The sequence below is a fragment of the Orcinus orca genome, chromosome 3 (assembly GCF_937001465.1).
Source record: "Orcinus orca chromosome 3, mOrcOrc1.1, whole genome shotgun sequence".
Taxonomy (NCBI): Eukaryota; Metazoa; Chordata; class Mammalia; order Artiodactyla; family Delphinidae; genus Orcinus; species Orcinus orca.
The window spans coordinates 155,695,894-155,713,048 of NC_064561.1; the positions used below are offsets into that span (position 1 = coordinate 155,695,894).

Genomic DNA, 17,155 nt, shown 5'->3' on the forward strand with positions numbered 1-17,155 from the left:
TACTGAGCAGAAGAAGCCAGACATGGGCATACCCATTGTGTTCTTCCATTTATATAAAGTTCAAGAATAGACAAAACTATTACTACTATGGTGATTGAAATTAGGGTAGTGGATATGCTTGGGAAGGAGGGGCTGGGGGTAGAGACTGGGAGATGGGAGTAAGAGCAGTGAGGGAGCTTCTGGGGAGCTGGGTAACATTCAGTTCCTAATTTGGGTGTTGATTACGCAAATGTGTTCATTGAGCTGTACCCTAATAATTTGTGCCTTTTCTGTATGTTGTACGTAAATAAAAATTTTACATGAAAACAGTTACATTCTTGCTCACTACTTAAAATACTTGTAATGGTAATAACTCAACATTCAAAAGCCTATGAATTCCATCTGAACTTGTTCACTGATAAATGTTTGGGTGAATGGAGCTCTCCTGAACATTGAAGTTTTGAGATTTTTTTGACGATGTACCCATGTATTCACATAGTCACTAATTCTCTCATATCAAAGAGCAACTTGATTTTTAAAATCAAGGCCAAATGATCTCTCTGCCAATTTAGATGACGATGAAGTGTTGTAAAGAACCTGTAATTTAGGGTTAAGAAAAGTGTTGCTATTTAATGAGATGTTTCTTTCTGCTTAGGGTTTCTGTTCGTTCTCGTTGTTGGGATGCCTGCATGGTTGTAGATGGAGGAACTTCCTTTGAGTTTAATGATGGAGCAATTGCTTCAATGTTGATCAATAAAGAAGATGAGCTTCGAACTGTGCTTCTAGAACAGTGAAGGATTTCCTCAGATGACAATTTTGATTACTGGAAAAAATAGTTTTACTGTGGAAACAGACTGCCAGTCATAAGGCTACATTTTTCGGTTATTGTTGAGACTGGTTGGCCTTGGGCTCAAAGGTGATCAAGAAAGTGAGATTTGTATTATTCTGTTGGATTCTGATGGAAAAGATACTCACTGTGTAAGAAAATGGATGGACTAAATTGATTAGAATTCGTACCAGTGAAATTTCTCTATTGCTTACAATTGGTTTCCAGGAGTGCTGATATCTTTAAATTTAGAGAGGTAGGCTCCAATAAAAGATTAAATGTTTAAGGTTTGAAATTTAACTGTACAAGCTTTTTTTCCTTCCTTTTCCTCCTAATTTTGTGGAATTGGTCAGTCCAAACACATCTCATTTGATTAGTATTTTTTTATAGTACCTAAAATTCAAGATTTTTTAAAAGATTTGGTGATGGAGAATTTTGATAAATCCTGACATTGACCTAATTGAAGTAGGTAAATGTGTTTTTTATATGCTAAGAGTTTTCTAATTTCAGAACACAATGATATTGTTATGACTATTGATTTAAAAAATTCAAACAATCATTTTTGAAATTATTTAGAGATGTTTTCATTTAATTGACTGTCAGGTTAATTTTGACAATGCTGGGTGAAATATATCTGGACAAAATCATGACACCGTTTCAAATGTATTAATTATCCAATAACTATTTTAGGTCTTAGGTAATTTTTTTTAATGATTTGAGTGTCTAACAAAGTTCTTTCTTATTTACAACTATCTAACATGGATTCAAAGACTAAAAGGATGAACTAATTAGACATATTCTATTAGGAGTTTGGTAAAACCTTAAAAAGATATTTTCATCTAATGTAGGAGTATTGTCAGAAAGAAAATGGATTATTTAATAAATATGCAAAACACTTTCGTTTTGGAATTGCCTTACTTATCATCATGGTAGTTTTCACCTAACTCATATTCCAAGTTTTACACATTAGCTTTGGAGGACAAAATGTTATGGCTTTTCTTTTTTTCCCATTATGACAGTTTCTTTACCTAATTCCTGATCTACTTATAAGTAATCCTAGAATTATCACAGAAAGTACCTCTTGCTGCATCATGAGACAATTGGTATTCTCACTCCAGTTATTCAAAGTTGTTTTTTTTTTTTTTCACTTGCTGTTAAAAGCTTTTCTTCAATCACTGAAATATTTATTGAATACCCACTCAGTGCCATGTACTGTGTCAGGTGCTAGATATACATTGGTAAAATAAACAGACTCTATCTTACAGAACTTGAGTCTAGTGAGCTCAGAAGTAAATTCTGTGAAAGCTAGGGTGTATTATAATCAAATCGAGTGCTCTTAGTTCTGGCAGCATTTATCATGTTCTTGTCAAAATTTTTATATAAATGTTACTATACAAAGATAATCTAGGTTTTGTTGTATATCCAGAACAAGAATGTGGTTTTTTTTTCCTTAGTTAAGAGTATCTGCATAGACACTAATAGCAAGGAGTTTACGTGATGCATACAATAAAAATTGGTGTTTTACCAGAGATGGATCTAATTTCTTGTTTGATTTAAAAATGATATACTTAAGATGCCACTTTAGAAAGAAGTGAAATCCCACACTATAGAAACTCCCTAACAGGTTTAAAATACCTTTTTGACAAAAATGCCAACTCCATCTTTCATATCAAGGAAATCCAATTGTCCAAAATGGTACCAGAGATCTGTTTAATATGTAACATATTAATAGGTAACCTGCTATGTAAAATTGTTCATAAGCCATATTTTAAAGGTTTTAAAAATACTTAATGTGCTTCCTTTGTGATATAACTTCTAACATTTCTGCTCTGTGGTGGGGATTTATTTGTAAGAGATGATGAGAGGCAAAGGATGTTTGAATAGCAAAAATGTTTTTATGAATGAGTTAACCTTTTCATGGCAACTACATGTGAATAAAATTAAACCATTGTTATTTCATTTCTTTAGCTCTTATGGGTCATTATTTGAAAACCAGATTTCCCAAAAATGTTATATTTCAAGAGTTTTTTCCCCACTGCTATGTATTACTCTGTGCGCTTTGACTTCATTCACTGCTAATGTGACACAGTGCTTCCTGCTAAATGTAGACTCTTCAGACAATTTTGAGTTAATATTTTTGATGCTCCATATGTATTTATATTCATGGCCCTAGTAAATCAAATCATATTACATGAACTGCTGAACTAGAAAATTGTTTATTTCAAATGTAGTTTATTCTTGTTAACATTAAAAATAACCATGAAGGGGCTTCCCTGGTGGCGCAGTGGTTGAGAGTCCGCCTGCCAATACAGGGGACACGGGTTCGTGCCCCGGTCCGGGAGGATCCCACGTGCCGTGGAGCGGCTGGGCCCGTGAGCCATGGCTGCTGGGCCTGCGTGTCTGGAGCCTGTGCTCCACAACGGGAGAGGCCACAACAGTGAGAGGCCCGCGTACCGCAAAAAAAAATAAATAAATAAGATAAAAATTAAAAAATAACCATGAAGGATTAGTGTACTGTAAGTCAATAAGAAGGCTTATGTAAGTTTTCTACATGAAGGAAGGTATAAAGAGTATTTTTTTTTTGTCATGGGCTTTATTTTATGATAAAATTTTTGGAAAGTTATTGACTAACCAAGGAGCTAAAAGGAAAAAACAGAAAAGAATGTTTTAAGTGTTAATTTGAATATTTTATAGGATAGCAAAGTCATGGCTTATAAATAATTTTGTTCTCCTGTTTTAAAAAATCACACATCAACAGTTAAAAAAATTTTTCAAAACTTGGGATCCTGAGAAGACTGTTGAAGAGATCTATCTGAACATTAAACAGCTTTTTATACCAGTAGATTGTGAGTTCACAGGGAATAGGGATTATGAGTTCTGATTGGTACCTTCTCCCAATGAATACTTGAAAACTGGCATAGCTAGAGAAGAAATTGCCTATTATGATAATAAATAATGGTTTTACTGTGCTGAAACAACATTCTTAGGGAGTCTGTGTGTGTGTGTGTTGGGGGGTGATGTATGGATAGTTGAAGTAAATAGGACAGTATTTGAGAAACAGGTTTTTACAAACCGTTTTTTATTTAATTTTTATTTTTTTAAATTTTTTTAAAAAAATTATTTATTTTTGGCTGCATTGGGTCTTCGTTGCTGTGCGCGGGCTTTCTCTAGTTGCGGTGTGCGGGCTTCTCATTGCGGTGGCTTCTCTTGTGGAGCACGGGCTCTAGGCGCGCAGGCTTCAGTAGTTGTGGCTCGCGGGCTTTAGAGCGCAGGCTCAGTAGTTGTGGCGCACAGCCTTAGCTGCTCCACGGCACTGCTCCACGGCATGTGGGATCTTCCCGGACCAGGGCTCGAACCTGTGTCCCCTGCATTGGCAGGCAGATTCTTTTCTGCTGCGCCACCAGGGAAGCCCTCAAACCATTTTTTAAAATGTATCTCTCCCAACTGCAAGTTTTTTCTTCCCTACACTTATTTTCTTTAAACGATTGAAGAGAGCTTGAATGATTTGTCAGGTTTTCACCATACTAGACTGGTTCTTCTTGGCTTTCACAAGAAAATAATCTATTTAAAATACCTTTGGTAATTAAGCTTTGTTACATAGCTATTTCCTCCTGCCTCAGATCTTTTCTTCAAAACATCTTTTTAATGTCTTTTTTTTTTTAAATTTATTTTATTTTTGGCCGTATTGGGTCTCAGTTGCAGTGCACGGGCTTCTCATTGCAGTGGCTTCTCTTATTGCGGAACATGGGCTCTAGGCGTGCGGGCTTCAGTAGTTGTGGCACGCGGACTCAGTAGTTGTGGCTTGCAGGCTCTAGAGCTTAGGCTCAGTAGTTGTGACACACGGGCTTAGTTGCTCCACGGCATGTGGGATCTTCCTGGACCAGGGCTCGAACCTGTGTCCCCTGCATTGGCAGGTGGATTCTTAACCACTGTGCCACCAGGGAAGTCCAAAATATTATTTCTTGATGAAATGATTCTTCACAAAATCATTCTATTAGGTTGGCCAAAAAGTGCCTTCGGTTTTTAAGTAAAAATAAAAGACACATTTTTCATTTTCACCAAGAACTTTATTGAACAAGGTATTCATCCTTTTGTTCCACTACCTTCTGCCATTTTCAGGCAACTTCATAATTCCATCTTCCCAAAACTTCTTATCCTTTTGAGCAAAGAACTGTTCCAGGTGCCTTTTACAGTCTTCCAGGAATGGAAATTTTTTCCATTAAGAGAATTTTGTAAAGACTGAAATAAATGGAAATCCACAGGTGCAATGTCTGGTGAATACAGCAGGTGAATCAGAACTTCCCAGCCAAGATGTAACAGTTTTTGCCTGGTCATTCATCAAAGAGACATGCAGTCTTGTGTTATTCTGATGGAAGATTATGCATTTTCTTTTGACTAATTCTGGATGCTTTTCGAGTGCTGCTTTCAGTTGGTCTAATTGGGAGCCGTACTTGTTGGAATTAATCATTTGGTTTGCCGGAAGGAGCTCATCATAGAGGACTCCCTTCCAATCCCACCATTTACACATCACTTTTGGATGAAGACCGGCCTTTGGTGTGGTTGCCGGTGGTTCGTTTCCCCCACGATCTCTTCCGTTCCATATTATGGTACAGTATCCACTTTTCATCACCTGTCACAATTTGTTTTAAAAACGGAATGTTTTCATTACATTTCTGTAGAGAATTGCATGCGGAAATAGGGTCTAGAAGGGTTTTTTTCACTTATGTGGAACCCAAACATCAAAGCGATGAACATAAGCTGGTGCAAATGATTTTCAACACTTGATTTGGATATTTTGAGTATGTCAGCTATCTCTCGCGTTGTATAACATTCATTGTTTTCCATTAATGTCTCGATTTGATTGCTGTCACCTTCAACTGGTCTTGGTCTACCCGACCATGGAGCGTCATCCAGTGAGAAATCTCCAGCATGAAACTTCGCAAAACACTTTTGACACATTCGATCAGTCACAGCACCTTCTCCATACACTGTGCAAATGCTTTTTGCGTTTCAGTCGCGTTTTTACCTTTCTTGAAATAATAAAGCCTAATATGTCGAAAATACTGCTTTTTTTCTTCCATCTTTCTTTTTTGTGTGTGTGGTTTGAAGGGACTTTTATTTATTTAATTTTTATTTACATCTTTATTAGAGTATAATTGCTTTACAGTGGTGTTAATTTCTGCTTTATAACAATTCTTCCATCTTCAATATAAAAATGGCTACACAAAACTTCACCAATTTTGATGTCTTTTTTTAAATGCACGGTAATATAACAGCTTGCATACAATCTAACAAAATTGTTTCAAACGATGTTAAAGACAACTAAGTGCTACTAGAGCCATCTTATGGAAAAAACCAAACAAACCTTTTGGCCAGCCCAATATTAATCTTTTAAGTATTTCCACTAGTCTTTTAAATGGGTTGTGGATTATCCACTTTACATGAGTAAACAGTTTTGAGTAAAAATGCATTTTAAAAGCCAATGTAATATACACCAGTATGTATAAAATAGATAACCAATAAGAACCTGCTGTATAAAAAATAAAATTTTTTAAAAAGCCAATGTAAATGACTATGGCCAATTTTTGTTTAAAAGACAATATAAATGCATGGTAATGGTTGGGATGTGATACATTCCAGTGTGCCTATTCATTTAAAAATGGATGGCTATGGAAAAAGCCTGCCTTACTGTCTCATCAATCACAGCCCCTGCCATCTGAAGACCTTAAAATATAGTGATCTTAATGCTCAAATGTGCATGGTAGATATTTTGATATTTGGCTTAAGGAATACCAAAATATCAGCATTTTGATAGATTCACTAAAAATAAATAAATATTAAAACAAATCCATAAAATAAGTTTAGTATAGGCTTTAGGGCTTCAACCTGTATTGTAAGGAGCTAACCTCTTGGTGAAGAGAGCTTTTTGACTTCCTGGGACATTTGGCCAGGTGGGGATGGGAGAGAGAAGGTTGCCTTTTTGTTTATTCCAAGGTTAGGGTATCCAGTGGAAAGGTGTTTCTTTCTAGTTTTCCTGGACTACTTAGTGCCTTTCCTCATGCTCTGTACCTCCCCCGTCCTCTACATTGTACATCGTTAGTCAATGTTGGATTGTAATTGAGTTCACCATGAGAGAAGGGACATAAGTCACGTTACCCAGAAATAAAAAGTTTGCATTTGGCCAGACTTTACATAATATCTTGGGAACTTGCAGCTAGGGTATAGGAGAAAAATCAAGGGCCATAGGCAGATGTTAATATCATAAAAAGAATGACAGCCAGATGTTATGTGCCTCTTGAAGGAAGACTAATACTACCTATCAGGTATCTCCTTGCTAAAACAAAAAGCATCGATAGGCAAAGCCTCTAGATCAGGGTCTCTCAACACTGACACTTGAGGGTTTGGATCAGATAATCCTTTATTGTGGGGAGCTGTCCTAGATACTGTAGGATGGTTAGCAGCATCCTTGGTATACAACTGCTAGATGCCAGTAGTGCCTCTCTACTTGTAACAACCAAAACTGTTTTCAGATGTTACCAGATGTCTCTCGGGTAGCAAAATCATTCTTGGTTAGGAGCTTTTTGCTGCTAGATCTAACTACCAGTTTATGGAAATGGGGGACAGATTAACATGTTAAACATTATTCCAGGGATTGATCACATCTGCAAAATCCAGAATGTGGAACACTGGACAAACAACCTAGTTTCTTCAGTAAATAAATTGTAAGGATAATAAAGAAGGGGAACTCTAAGATTAAGAGACTTAAGGAAATGTCAATGTCAACCAAATGCAATGTATGAACCATGTTTGGAGCCTGATCAAAACAAACCCGTGTAAGAAAACACTTCCAACAGCTGGGGAGCTTTCAACACCATCTTGATATTTAATTTTTCAGAATTAATTCAGGAGGATATCTTTTAGAGGTAGCTACTGAACTACTTATGAAGTCAGAGTTCTGGGTTTTGCATCAAAATAATCTGTGAGCCTGTGTGTGGTACGTGTGGGGTGGGGGAGATGATAGATGGATGAGATGACGGATGAAATGAGATTGGCCATGAGTTAATGACCTTTGAAAGTGGATAATGAGGTTCATCATCTTCTCTACCTTTTGCATTTGACATTTTTTATAATTAAAAACAAAAAAGGAAACATAGTGGGGCTTCCCTGGTGGCGCAGTGGTTGAGAGTCCGCCTGCCAATGCAGGGGACGCGGGTTCGTGCCCCAGTCCGGGAAGATCCCATATGCCGCGGAGCGGCTGGGCCCGTGAGCCATGGCCGCTGAGCCTGCGCGTCCGGAGCCTGTGCTCCGCAACGGGAGAGGCCACAGCAGTGAGAGGCCCGCGTACTGCAAAAAAATAAAAATGAAAAGAAACAGTACTGATAATATCAAAAAAGAAGCAAAACTGGGTAATAATTAGGAAGAATCACCGTTCTACCATTTGAATGGACGAATTCAAAAGGAATTAATTCCTAGAAGATCTCTGGGTATAGGGTGAACTATTCAAATAGTTTCCTAATGAGAGTAAAATACACAGTATAAGCTGATCAAGTCTGTATTTAAAAAGTGCTACTACCTTTTATTGATAGTACTTATCATATTTATCACTTAAATCTCAAATGTTTTATAAACATGTTAATACTTTGAGAGGCACTTTAACCATAACAAGCCTGTATATTCAGCCCCTTGTCAAAGAATTATAAACATTTTAATTTGACAACACATGAAGTAGATGGGGCAAAAAGGGACCATGTTAGGGCTTATTTTTTCATTTTTTTTAAAAAACAGAACTTTTTTGGTTTTCTTTTTAGTTTTTTGGCTGTGTTGGGTCTTCTTTGCTGTGGCGCGGGCTTTCTCTAGTTGTGGCGAGCGGGGGCTACTCTTCGTTGCAGTGTGTGGGCTTCTCGTCGCGGTGGCTTCTCCTGTTGCGGAGCATGGGCTCTAGGTGCGCGGGTTCAGTAATTGCGGCTCGCGGGCTCTAGAGCACAGGCTCAGTAGTTGTGGCATACGGGCTTAGTTGCTCTGTGGCATGTGGGATCTTCCCGGACCAGGACTCGAACCTGTGTACCCTGCATTGGCAGGCAGATTCTTAACCACTGTGCCACCAGGGAAACCCTAGAGCTTGTTTTCAAGTGCCTTATTCAGAGGGCTGAGACAAATCCCACACCATACCAAATGTTCATTTTAACCAGAGTACTTAAGAAAGAGAAAGAAAAAAGGAAAACAACTAAGCTGAAGTATTCATTTTTATAAAAATGTGTTTTATTTTAAAACAAGTCTATAAAAGTAGAAATCCCATACAAAAATACAGATTACTCTGACATGTTAGCAAAGTAGCTTACGGCTGGACTTAAGTTTGGAAGTACTGTATGTTTGAGGGCATCCGGAAATCAGAGGCCAACCGGATCCTACCTCCAGCCCTTGTCACTAATCTGTAAACAATAATTTCAAGTAGTATTTAGCACTTTTTAACTACTATGGAATTGAAACCTAATCATTTCCCGTATAACACTACTTTAAAATGTTCTTCCTTAGGTCTGAGCAGATAAGGGCACTTCATACCATTGTTTCTAACATTTGAAAAATCCGATTTAGAAAAAGCAATGTTAATAGAAATGATGAGTTTGGGCTTTTTGCTCCATTTTGAACATACGGGGAGATCGATTTAAATAAGAAATTAGTGTTTTTTAAAGTAGAATTTAATCCTTTTGCTGCCACGTATCATTAAAAAAAAATCACTGATGCCATCAAAAGGTTCAACACCTGAGCCTTAACTTTTATGCAGGTGCCAGCTGTGCTAACTGCTCTGAAACTGCGTGGAACATACACGTGATTCTGCTGTGTATTTCTGATTGAAAGGAACATGCGGTTCTTCTTAGGGAACTCTAGGTCCAGTAACCTTATAAAATGGGTTGTTTCAATCATTGTGGAAGGCCATTTAAAAAAAAAAAGGATAATTTAAAATACTTGATTCCAGAGTAATATAAAAATAACTTCAAGAACCTCAGTGATAAAGGAAAACAACAGGTAACCTCAGTTCAGCATTCCAACCATTTTAAGAATTAGAGACTGACTGGTTCCTACCACCTTTCTAAAACAAAGCAAGTCACTTTAAAAGCTAAAGAACCTATGTTAACATAATTTGATCATAAAGTCAGAAGTCCACAATTAAATTTCCTCAGCTAATTTAGAATGCTGGGAACACAGTACATAAAGGAGACTTCATTAATGTGCATTAGAGGATCCCCCAGGTTAACCTGTCATAGAAAATTGCCTCTTGAGCCTGTAAATTCTAACCAATTCTATACCTCTGGTAGGCCGGTTGTTTTTTTATTTAGGTTTTAAGGTGAATGACCCGGGGCTATTTGTTTCCATATACCTAATTGCAAATCTAAAGGCAAAGTTGAAATGTGTATTTTTCTTTCTATCCTCAGCAGACTGCCGCAAATCTATGATTCTCATTCTGCTCAGCTTACAATACAAATAGCTTATTATGTTTTGCAACCTACATCTTATAAAGCAGTACTGAGAAATTAAATAGAAGAAAGTTCAGTTGCCATATAGGCTATGAAAATGATTTGCTGGTGGTGATTTTTAAGCTTGATTCTAAATAGATTTAATAAGAAGGGCACTTGGAAGAAGAGGTGGCTCAAATTTTGCTCTTTAAGGTATCTTGAAATTATAGGCTCACTCTCCTAAAATTTCAAAAGGCATACAGCTTAGGCTCTTAAGGATATAGCAGTGATAAAAGCTTTCCTAGTCATTTTTCAAAAGCAACACTTCATAGTTTTCTCTCCAACGGTTCTCTAATATACTTGTAGAAGGAAGGCAAGAGAAAACCAAGAATAAAAATAGCTGAGCTCTCCACAATTGGGCTTCCTGCCTACTTTCCCTGTTCAAAGAAAAGAGGAGACACCATCCTGCAATAGATACTTCATAGACAACTGGGCTTCTGCAGTGTCAGTCGGCATCTGATGCCCCATATCTCCTGGTTCTTTTTGTTGCCAGTTGTTGGCCTAGCGATGGTGGTGAAAGGGGAACAATTAATTTGTAGATGAGGAAGGGCTTCCTTTAATAGTTGAAGGGTACTGTCTGGCACGATTCCAAAGACTTGTAGTGTTTTTAGTGTGGGAATTTCTCCGAGTTCACTGGAAAGGAAGAGAGAGACTTTCAGAGTAGCAGTATCTATGGTAACTGTTCCCCTAGAGTAACATGACCCACTTTTTACAATTTGTATTATATTTTATAAAATGCAAACTAAAGACATAATTTGCAATCAGTGATTTGAGAAAATTGTAAAGGTAAATCAAACCACAAAGCACAGTCCATAGCTTGGGCAACACAGCGTAAGGAAACACACAAGTGCATTTTGTTGAATATCTAATAACTGGAAAACTCCAAGGTTTATTTAAAGTCCAACCATATTTTCTTCCTTTCTCCATTCTTGGTTTAGACTAAAAAGTGTCACTGTGTTGTGAGGAGAAGCCAGCAAGCTAGTGGTGGTAAAAGTAAATGTTTTACTATGGCATCAGATGGAGTCACCAAAGGCTACATGCAACTTAAGGATATGGACTTGACCTTTCTTTGAACTAGGCTCGCCCTCTCAAAAGGAGATGTGAGCAGAGCCGATAACTTCTAAACAATGGTTAATACTCAACAAGTCCATTACATGTGATGAAACTTCACGACGATATTTTAAGGTTATGTGTTGGGTGCAGATAGAGACAATAGACATCTTACTTCTCTACATATTACCATTTTTTTTTTTCTGTCACATGTATCGCAGTCCTCTTCCTAGGTATTTCACATTAAGTGAAACACATCTCTGTCAAGAGTGAAATTCTGTTCCACAAAAAAGGGAGCCTGTTTTCCCAAAGTAAATACTCTTTGGTAATGATTCTTTTTTTTTAACCCAGGTCTGTGTGCTTAGAAATTCATCTCTCTGATCTGTATGTGCTCCAGGTTGGGACACACAGTACAAAGTCTCAGAAAAGGGAATATTTAGTTTGGAGTTTCAACAAAATTCCACTGCAGATCGATGAGCACATCAATAACCTAGAATTAGAAGCATCCTTTATATTTTCATATTGCCAATAATTACTTAAAAAAAATAAACCTTCCTGATAATAATTGTCACCTTGCCTCCAATCTTTCTTCCTTTCAGCTTAGTGTATATACCAATGACCAAGGCATCTTCGTAAAGCCTAGCTCAGACTATGTCCTTCCCATGCTCAAAAATCTTTGATACCTCCCTCATGTTTTTTTTTGTTTTTTTTTTTTTTTGGTATGTGGGCCTCTCACTGTTGTGGCCTCTCCCGTTGCGGAGCACAGGCTCCGGACATGCAGGCTCAGCGGCCATGGCTCACGGGCCCAGCTGCTCTGCGGCATGTGGGATCTTCCCGGACCGGGGCACGAGCCTGTGTCCCCTGCATCGGCAGGCGGACTCTCAACCACTGCGCCACCAGGGAAGCCCCAGCTCCCTCATGTTTACAGAACTCAAAACACTCTGTTGGCCTTAGGCCCTTCATTACTAAACCTGCTCTCCCACTCTTCCCACTCCCCCTCTAAGCGTATTTATTCTACATTCAAGAAAGTGTTTTAAACCCCATAGGTGTTTACATACATTAGCTGAAAACAAGAGGAAGGGTAATTTAGAAAATAAAAGTACTATCCAAGTAAAATAAATATGCTTGGTGTTCCTAAGGGGGCGCTAAGATCCAGAGGTCACAACAGACTGAAAAGAAAGTCAGCAAGAACAAACTGTTGTTGTTTGTAAAGTAAGCTAATCTCTGGAACAGAAACAGGAGTGCATGGGTGGCACAGTGGTGGCACAGTAGTTAGGAATCCGCCTGCCAAGGCAGGGGATGCAGGTTCAAGCCCTGGTCAGGGAAGATCCCACATGCCGCGGAGCAAGTAAGCCGGTGCACCACAACTACTGAGCCTGTGCTCTAGAGCCCATGAGCCACAACTCCTGAGCCCGTGAGCCACAACTACTGAGGTCTGTGCGCCTAGAGCCCGTGCTCTGCAACAAGAGAAGCCACCGCAATGAGAAGCCCATGCACCACAACGAAGAGTAGCCCCCGCTTGCCGCAACTAGAAGCAGCAATGAAGCAATGAAGACCCACGTGCAGCAATGAAGACCCAATGCAGTCAAAAATAAAATAAATAAACTTATTTTGAAAAAAAAGAAACAAAAGAAACAGGAGTGTAAAGAAAGGTCAGTATACATAGGTGTTTATACTTATTATCACTGAAGATGATAGCAATCCTGTCCCAAACTTAAATCTCTCTTATGTGAAATCTGAGTATGAGAACTTTGTCATAGTCATGAGAATTCGGTTTCTGCGATCTCCAGATTAGCCAAATTGTAAGACATTCTGCAGTGGATAGTATTTAAAAGAAGAAACTACAGGTGGGAGTGACGAGGAATGGCAGATGACAGAAGAGGAAATGTTCTTGCAACAGCACTTCAAAAGAGCTTAGTGAGGAAGGAAATTACACCAGACACTTAGAAGACACTCAGGTGTTTACACGTGAGTAAGAAGTGAGCGGTGTAAGATGGGATGGTGGACGAATGATCATTCCCAAGTCGAAAAACCAGAAAGTCTCTAAAATCTTAAGGAGAACAAAAAAACGAAAAACAACATCAACAAGCCTCTTGTATGTGTATCACCTACAACACAGCAGAACACATATGCAAGCATCTCTTTGAAACTACAAGGTAAGAGACTGAAAAGCCAACGAAGGGAGAGTAAATAGGTATGAATAGTTTAAGAGCCATGATTTCTAACTTAAGAAGTATAAAATGACACTGATGTCTTAAAGGGTCTTTAGTTAGTAAACAAAAGGTATTTATAAACCCTTTCACAGGTTCACTGCTTACCTCATCTACATAATCCCATTTTCCTTATAAAATCTTAAATTCCTCAACTACAAATTATCCTACAGGAGTTATTATTTAGTCTCTCCTAATCTCAGATCACTTTACTATCTCCAGCTTAGATTTCTTACTTGAATGAGAAATACAGAATAATTAGAAGGACTTTTGGATATAAGGAAATCAGATCAATTAAGGAGTAAGGGAATAAATACAATGAGGGTGTATGTCCTGCAGACAAAAAACCTACACTTTCCCAAGTATTTTAAAGCATTATCATTACAGAAGAAACACATTCAAATTTTATTTTCCCACTTCTGAGATAAGAAATGAAAATTCTTTAGCACAAATGACTTTCTGGAAATTATTGTTGAGGATCCTAGAATTCTTACTATGCATTTGACGGACATCAGCCGCCGGAATGACTGAAATTGGAGGGCAAGACATTTTACCTGGAGAAACTTTTAAGGATAGGGTACTAGCAAACTCATCTTAATGGATTCACAAGGTAAACCAGTACACTATCTACGTAATGTCTTAAGAAACATACTCTTTTACCTTAAAGTTCAAGGACAGCATCTTTCTTCTGTCTGTTCTCACTCTATTCTGGTGGTCTGGCTTGTCACTAAACTCCTGATGCCCCTGTTTCCCTTATTTCGAGACAATATCTAGACAAATCAGTTACAACAATGCTGTGAGGGTTCCCACCTAGGTCTGTGGCTTCAGGCCCACGCTCTGAACCATCAATTCACACTGCTGCAGATATTACTATGAAAGCATTATCATCTCACTGGATAAAAATATGTGAAGGCTCACAGCCTCCCCTTAGCCTCTGCTCAAGAGAAAGCATTTGGGGATTCTCTGCTTAGCTTCTTTCTCTCTGGAGAGAAAGAACAAAAGTAAGACACGTGGATAGATTCTCTTCAGAAAAGCAACCAAAAAAGAATGATCACTGCGCTCCAGGACGCTGCACAGGCAATGAAGCTGACGCCTAGATGGCAAGGACAGGAAAGAATGGTTGACAGAGATGCCTTTTTGGGTGGACACCGCAGGCTCCTAGGAGTTCTGGATGCTAGAAAATTCAAGCGGCAGGAGATTTTAATAAGAGTTCCATGCATATGAATTGAGACCCCAACATCTGAGAGCCCTGAAACTAAATACTAGCATTCCTTTTAGGCAGTGCTTTCCCAAATGAGATACCCACTCAGACCCTGAGCCCCAAGATTAATTACAGTGATTTATTAAAAAATGTAATTACCAGATTCCCTAATTCTACTAGTTAACTCTATGTAGCTGAAGTATCTGATTTATTCATTAATTCTTTTTTAAAAAAATTATTTTTTAAAAATTGAAGTATAGTTGATTTACAATGTTATATTGGTGTAGAGCAAAGTGACTCAGTTATATATATGTATACATATATTCTTTTTCAGATTCTTTTCCATTATAGGTTATTACAAGATCTTGAATATAGTTCCCTGTGCTATATTCCAAGATACTGAATATAGGTCCTTGTTGTTTATCTATTTTGTATATAGTGGTGTGTATCTGTTAATCCCAAACTCCTAATTTATCTCTCCCCACTGCTGCCCTTTCCCCTTTGATAACCATAAATTTGTTTTCAATGTCTGTGAGTCTATTTCTGTTCTATAGATAAGTTCACGTGTATCTTTTTAGATTCCCCATATAAGTGATATCACATGATATTTTCCTTTTTCTGTCTGATTTACTTTACTTAGTATGATAATCTTTAGGTCTATCCATGTTGCTGCAAATGGCATTATTTCATTTATTTTTACGGCTGAGTAATATTCCATTGTATATACATGGTGTATATATATATATATATATATATCTCACATCTTCTTTATCCATTCATCTGTTGATGGACATTTAAGTTGCTTCCATGTCTTGGCTACTGTAAACAGTGCTGCTATATTCATTAATTCTTGAAACTAACTTACAAGATGCAAACCAGTAATTTGAGGACTACATAAATTCTGTGCTCCAATTCACCACTTTTCTTTGGTAGGAACCAGAAGCTTGATCACCTTCATATGGATGGTGAGTTTAAATGAGGTCAGCGGCCTAATTCAGGGCATACTGGTTGGAATGCGAAAGAAGGGCACCAGGCCAAATCCAAGATACTGACTTCTTGAGGTTTTTAATAAAACTGCTATACAGTTATATTTGAACCAAGGAAGAATTTTCCAGCCCTTTGAAATATAGGAAAACTTCTTAAAACTACAGAGATGATGTTATTTCCAGGATGACTTGGATATAGCACTTCTTAAAAGGAAGATGGACCCAATTCTGTTTTTGTTGGCACTGCCTTGATTTTGTGGAAGTTGCTGAGCAGGTACAAAATTAATCCCTGTAACAGCTACCAGATTAGATACAGACTACTTTGCACGTGTCCAGGAGACCTGGAATGCAGACCCAGCTCAGCCAGTAACTCACTATTCAGCTTTGGGTAAGTTACTTTACTCTTCTGGATCTCAATCTCCCCCCTTTTCAGAGAGCATCAATCACTCTTACAATACTTACTACTTAAATTGTTTATTTTTTCCATTCCTTGACCATCCAGGACAGATGCCACTAGAAGATTACAGAATTTTTCCTCTAAGCTCAGATGAAGGTTTTTGGAATCAACTCTAGTAGACTTGAAAAGTTTCGGAAACACACGCACGCACGCACGCACGCACGCACGCACACACGCACACACACTGGGTCTGCCTACCCCGTCATATAATCTGAGCTTCCTGGGAGTAAAGGCTATCTTCTCCCGCTTTTGTAAGTTCTCCACAAGTAGTAGTACAGTATTCTAATATTTAAACTCGCTCATAGCTAAATAAATGTTTAGTAAACTACCTCAATCCACTCAACTTTACTAGACATTTTAAGCAAAAAATTTTGCCTTGGTTTTTCTATTTTGCTAGTCTTTCCTAACCAGTGTGTGGTACACTAATTCGATGTTTAAGTAAGTTTTAAACATCTGCTGTTAATAATGGATTTTACCACCAAGGGACATCTCTCTTGGTCCCTGCCCTCTGCTTGCTTTAGAAAACAAAACTACTTACAGTAAAGTTTCAGGTATTATGTCATAGCACCGACTGAGTGATAGGTGTTGGAGGTAGTTGAGCTGGAAAAATTCCGGAAAGCAGTCACTTTTCAGCATGACACTATCGCTGTAACAGAAGGAAAAATTCAAAATCTAGCCATCAATACCAGATGGAGAAGACAGGAATAGTCTTATCGCTTAGTTCCTTCATTTCAACATATTAAGATCCTTTCTTCATTCAGTGAGGAATCATGAATTTTCATTTTTAAAAAAATGTTTTGTCTTCAATAAAAACATACCTTAAGTCTAGGTGGACAAGACTGGGACATCTTCCAACTAAGGTAGAGACATCTAGAAAAAAAATGATGGTCACTATCAAATGAGGAATCAGACAAGGATCTCTGCTGTCAATACT

The 17,155-nt window shown here is 37.9% G+C and overlaps 2 protein-coding genes across 12 annotated transcripts in view; one reads left to right on the plus strand and one right to left on the minus strand.

Moving 5' to 3' along the window:
* NADK2 (NAD kinase 2, mitochondrial) overlaps window positions 1-2,760 on the plus strand; it is a 46,437-nt gene extending 43,677 nt beyond the window's left edge. For all 6 annotated transcript variants that reach the window (XM_012531650.3, XM_004266000.4, XM_033421264.2 and 3 more), the window contains one exon: window positions 635-2,760. In XM_012531650.3, coding sequence (XP_012387104.1) covers window positions 635-773 — 139 coding nt within the window. In that variant the 3' untranslated portion in view covers window positions 774-2,760. The remainder of the gene's footprint in view (window positions 1-634) is intronic.
* SKP2 (S-phase kinase associated protein 2) overlaps window positions 1-17,155 on the minus strand; it is a 216,064-nt gene that overhangs the window by 174,594 nt on the left and 24,315 nt on the right. For 4 of the 6 annotated variants that reach the window (XR_004481353.2, XM_049708015.1, XM_033421265.2 and 1 more), the window contains exons 8-9: window positions 17,040-17,091; window positions 16,760-16,867 (exon numbers count right to left, since the gene is read on the minus strand). Coding sequence is in view for 5 of the 6 variants with exons in the window: in XM_049708015.1 (XP_049563972.1) it covers window positions 16,760-16,867; window positions 17,040-17,091 (160 nt within the window). In the remaining variant the exon portion in view is untranslated. Of the gene's footprint in view, window positions 1-9,042; window positions 10,951-16,759; window positions 16,868-17,039; window positions 17,092-17,155 lie in introns of those variants that run through there. The other 2 variants (XM_004266001.4, XM_049708016.1) reach the window with 2 other exon arrangements.